The 4,796-nt window shown below is 49.5% G+C and overlaps 1 protein-coding gene across 8 annotated transcripts in view; it reads left to right on the top strand.

Annotated features, from left to right (window-relative positions):
* Positions 1-2,641: 2,641 nt before the first annotated feature.
* ARAF (A-Raf proto-oncogene, serine/threonine kinase) overlaps positions 2,642-4,796 on the top strand; it is a 12,751-nt gene continuing 10,596 nt past the window's right edge. For 5 of the 8 annotated variants that reach the window (XR_001515246.1, XR_001515247.1, XM_006772132.2 and 2 more), the window contains exons 1-2: positions 2,642-2,745; positions 4,531-4,685. Coding sequence is in view for 6 of the 8 variants with exons in the window: in XM_006772132.2 (XP_006772195.1) it covers positions 4,590-4,685 (96 nt within the window). In the remaining 2 variants the exon portion in view is untranslated. Of the gene's footprint in view, positions 2,746-3,019; positions 3,085-4,370; positions 4,386-4,530; positions 4,686-4,796 lie in introns of those variants that run through there. The other 3 variants (XM_006772134.2, XM_015569380.1, XM_015569381.1) reach the window with 3 other exon arrangements.

Below are 4,796 nucleotides of genomic sequence, written 5' to 3'. Positions count from 1 at the left end.
CTCCATGTCTTATTCCTCAAACCTTTGGAATGTGTAAATTGGGCAAAATAACCTTCGGACTAGACCTAAAGCAGCATTGTATCTCAAACAACTGTTTGCAAAGATAACAAGAAAGAAGATATTAAGACTAATGGACTGAAAATTAAAAACATTCTTTACCCTAGCTAGTTTGGCTTGGTGGATAGAGCATTGACCTGTGGTCTGAAGGGTCCCGGGTTTGATTCTGGTCAAGGGTACTTACCTCAGTTGGGTGGTGAGGATTAAAAAATAATAGTAAAGAAATCCTTCCCTACTCTTATCCTATATAATAAAGAGGTAATATGCAAATTGACCCTCACACCCTCGCATCACCAGATGGCCACCCTATGTCATCACAAGATGGCCGCTCCTACGTTGTCACAAGATGGGGGTGACCAGGCCTGCAAGGGAGGGCAGTTGGGGGGGGGACCAGGCCTGCAGGGGAGGGCAGTTGGGGGTGATCGGGCCAGCAGGGGAGCAGTTAGGTGTCAATCATGCCCGCAGGGGAGTGGTTGTCAATCAGGCTGGCAGGGGAGTAGTTAGGGGGCTATCAGGCTAGCAGGCAGGCGAGTTGTTAGGAGCCAGCAGTCTCGGATTGTGAGAGGGATGTCTGACTGCGGGTTTAGGCCCGATCCCACAGGGGTCCCAGATTGGAGAGGGTGCAGCCTGGGCTGAGGGACATGCCCCCCCCCCAGTGCACAAATTTTGTGCACCAGGCCTCTACTGTCAATATATTACCTTATTTTAAAAAATTCTTTAGAATTAGCATCATACTGTTAGCTTATTTGCACTTATAAAAATGCCTTTTTTCTATTGAGGTACTTATCCCGCTTCCCTTTCTCATAAATACGCTTGCCTTACCTCCTAATCTGAACATTATTTTTGTTTCTGCTTGAATCACTACTTTCTAAATAGCTATTCTTTGGATCTCAAAAAACGCTTGTTGTCTCTCATTTTGATCTTTTAATTTTAGGTTAACAGTAGTATTCCATGATCCCATTGTTGCACCATTTGACACTCACAGTAGCAATCCATGTAAGCTCCAGTTGCTTTGCATTCTCATCATTATGTGCTATTTATTGTCAGTCTTTTTAATTTTAGCCGTTGAGTGGTGGAGACAGAATAGAAAAGGGGCCATGGGAAATGGAGGTGGTATGACAGCCCAGTAAGTAGAACTTTTGTCTCTCTCTCCTTACAGGTAGAGAAAGCACTTTACAAATACAAGTTGAACCATGTTGAGGCCCCCTCACCTAGTAACTTTTCTCTGATCCTTCCCACTTCAAAGAGGGATGCTGTGGCTCCAAACATGAGATTGTAGTCACTTCAATTACAAAAGGCTGTTGATGCTGCTGGGGAAAGAATTAAAATTTTGTGCCGACCCGGGGAATCCTCTCCACAGAGGTAGAAAGGAAAAATAGTTTTATTTGTTGTAAATGTTAAACCAGACTGAAATGGACATCCCAAGCAATTTGCTAAAGAGTTTGCAGAAGACAAAAAAAAAAACCCTCAGTTTTTACCGTTACATGTATGTTCTCAAGAAAGACAATAACTTGTCCTCAAGTAAGAGAATTTTACAGCACCATTTGCTACACCTAGTTCACCTCAAATTCACCTGGCAATTGGCATAGCCATCTGCCCTTATCCAAAGGAAAAATAAAACCCCAATCTTTGACAAGCAGCTAACCATCTGGAGCTAGCCGCCTAGATCTAATTCCTGAGACTGAGATAGGGACGCTATCTTCCCTGATGTTTACATTTCAAAGAGATGACTCCAAGGCCCTTACTAGTAAGAACAACATTCTTGGGTCATAAAACTGTCAGGAGGCCTATTTATCTTTTAAAGAGATTTACATACATCTCAAAGGGACAGAACAAATTTTACAAATTTCTGGTGTGTGTGTGTGTGTGTGTGTGTGTGTGTGTGTGTGTGTGTGTGTGTGTGTTTTAAGGAAGTGCTCTAAGAAAAGGGAGGGTGGAAAGTCTCTTTCACTTTTGACACCAGGTAAAAGTCATTTTTAAAGAAACTGTATTTACCCTTCAATTCCTCCACACATTTCGCTGCGCCTGTGCCCCATTCCATGCCCACACTCCCCCCACCCCTGCCCCCTTCTTCACCTGGCCACCTATGACCAGACTTTCAAAACCCTTATCAACTCCTTTCCTAACGGAAGCTTGTCAGAACAGCTAACCCCCGGCCCGACAACACTAGCGAACGCTCTTATCAAAAGCCATTACTCTCAGAATTGGAAAAGGTCGCAGATATTTGGTGTGTTTCGACCCGTTTCAAAGACGGTAAAACTGAGACCCAGGAAAATCCCAACTGGCTACTTAGGGTTCCAGGTCTCTGGAGCAAAAAGGGCACTTAAAGATTCAGGAAACTTAAAGTCATCTCCAAGTGACCGAAAACTTAGCCTGCTTTACTCTGCCTTGGCACATTTGGAGTTAAAGCCCGCGGCACGCAGGTTTCCTCCGGGTTGCGCCTGCGCAAATCAGGCCTTGCGAATTTGCCCCCGACCCTGACGTTTCAAGCGGCCCCTCCTAATCCGGAACACGATCCACATTCCGCCGGTCCTGCCTTGACAGACGTGACGCTTATCCAATAAGAATAGAGGACTAAGTTCTGCGGCGCCAATGGCGACAGCCCGAGGGGCGGTGGAGGCGGACTTTACGAGGAAACAAGAAGACAGGCTCAAGATGGAGGCGGCGGCGGCCGCTGCGGCCTGACAGGTGAGGGCGGGCCCGGCAGGGTTAGGTTTCTGGAGCGATCGCCGGGCTTGGACAGAGAGCCGGGACCGAAAGCTTAGCTCCAGGGTCACTGCGCCTGGGCCCCGGCACCCCCCACCTGGAACCGGAGGAGTGGTTTGACCCGGGGCGAGACCATCGTCGATAGCCGGGGGTAGGGGTGGGTGGACAGGAGTCCGGGGGGCCAGGCTGCGGGGGGTGGTTTCGCCCGCTGAGGGTGGTAGCACGCCTGCGCAGAGTGGAAGGCCCTCGGTGGGCGGGGCCGTGCGAATGGGTCTTGGGCTGTGGTGTGTTGTACCGGGATCCCCGCTAAACCTCCTTAAGGTATCTGATGACCCTTCCTTACCAACAACGGACAGTGAGTGGAGACGGGGCTCACTACTCGCTTTATTATCCTGGATCAGTGTCTCACCCACCAGGAGAATGTTTGAGGATTCTCCCTTTACGCCTCCTTAACCCACCGTAGCTTCTTCCATTGTCACCAGAAATACTAGTATGTCTGTGACCCGTTCATTCGTTGACAGGGGTCCTTTGGTTTTTGTTTGTTTGTTTTATATTTTTATTGATTTTTAGAGAGGGAGAGAGACATTGAAACATGAATGATGAGAGAATCATGGATCAGCTGCCTCCAGCACGCCCCCTACTGGGGATCGAGCCCGAAACCAGGGCATGTGCCCCGACTGGAATTGAACCCAGGACCCTACAGTCCAGGCCGATGCTCTGTCCAGTGAGCCACACCAGCCAGGGCTGACAGGGATCCTTTTGGAGCCTCCCTGCTGGACCCGCATTCACCTGACCTCAGCAATGACTGGTGATGCACCATTACCCACCTGACAATGTCTGCTGATGACCACTGTCCACTCTTCTGCCCATTAGAGTCTCTAGTGACCTTTGCTAACATCTCCTTCAGCATAGTGTCTTCTGATCCTCTGTGAACTTCCTGTCACAGTCTGGTGACTCTCTTTAGCCACCTAACAGTGTCTGGGAGCCTACCATCATTACTGCCCAGGGCTTAGGGATGGCCACAGGACCCTTAAGAACATTCTGGTGCAATTCCCATTTTTCCCCAAAGTAAGGGCAACATCTGATGATCTCCCATTTGTTCCCCTTCACCCTGTGTGTGACTTTTCCTTCAGCACAGGATCTGGTAACCCCCTTCTCCATTAAAAAGGACAGCCCCCCCCCCCCCCAAAAAGGACAGCCCAGCTGGTGTGGTTCAGTGATTGAACTTTGACCTATGAACCAGGAGGTCACGGTTCGATTCCCATCAGGGCACATGCCCAGGTTGTGAGCTTGATCTGCAGTAGGGGGCGTGTAGGAGGCAGCCGATCATGATTCTCTCTCGTTATTGATGTGTCTATCCTGCTCTCCCTCTCCCCTCCTCTCTGAAGCCAATAAAAAAAATATTTTTATAAAAGGCAAGACAGCCTGTTCGTGCCCATTATGTATCTGGCACACCCCAGTGCAGTGCATGCTGACTTCTCCATTAGTCCCCAGCAGACTTTGTACTCCTGTGCCCTCCAGGACAGTGTGTGCTGTCTCTCATTGTGTTATCACACTCCCACCTGGCCCCATGCAGAGACCTTGGCAGAGCTGAGCAGAGGAGGAACTGGATCGACTTCAAGGTGTTACTAAGTTCCCTTGGACAGCTTTGTGGAAATGAGGCTGCTGGGGGTGATGTGGAGCCTGCAGATTGACATTTTTTGTCTCCTGCCACTGCGATTCCAGACTATCATTATTGGACCACTGACTTCCCTCTCTGTCTTCTAGGAGCCCCATGGCACCTGCCCAGCCCCACCTCAGCCCATCTTGACAAAGTCCTAGGCTCCATGGAGCCACCACGGGGCCCCCCTGCCAACGGGGCCGAGCCGTCCCGGGCAGTGGGCACCGTCAAAGTGTACCTGCCCAACAAGCAACGCACAGTGGTGAGTCTGATGGGAGCAAAACTGGCAGGGGTGCAGATGGACCCAGTTGTAAATCTTGGATCAGAAGGGTAGCTAGGGATGGATGGAAGATTTCGCCAAGGTAGGAGAGTT

The sequence above is a fragment of the Myotis davidii genome, unplaced genomic scaffold (assembly GCF_000327345.1).
Source record: "Myotis davidii unplaced genomic scaffold, ASM32734v1 scaffold2786, whole genome shotgun sequence".
NCBI classification, from domain to species: Eukaryota; Metazoa; Chordata; class Mammalia; order Chiroptera; family Vespertilionidae; genus Myotis; species Myotis davidii.
The sequence above is the reverse complement of the archived record's forward strand: the minus strand, read 5'-3'. Positions and strand labels throughout refer to the sequence as shown.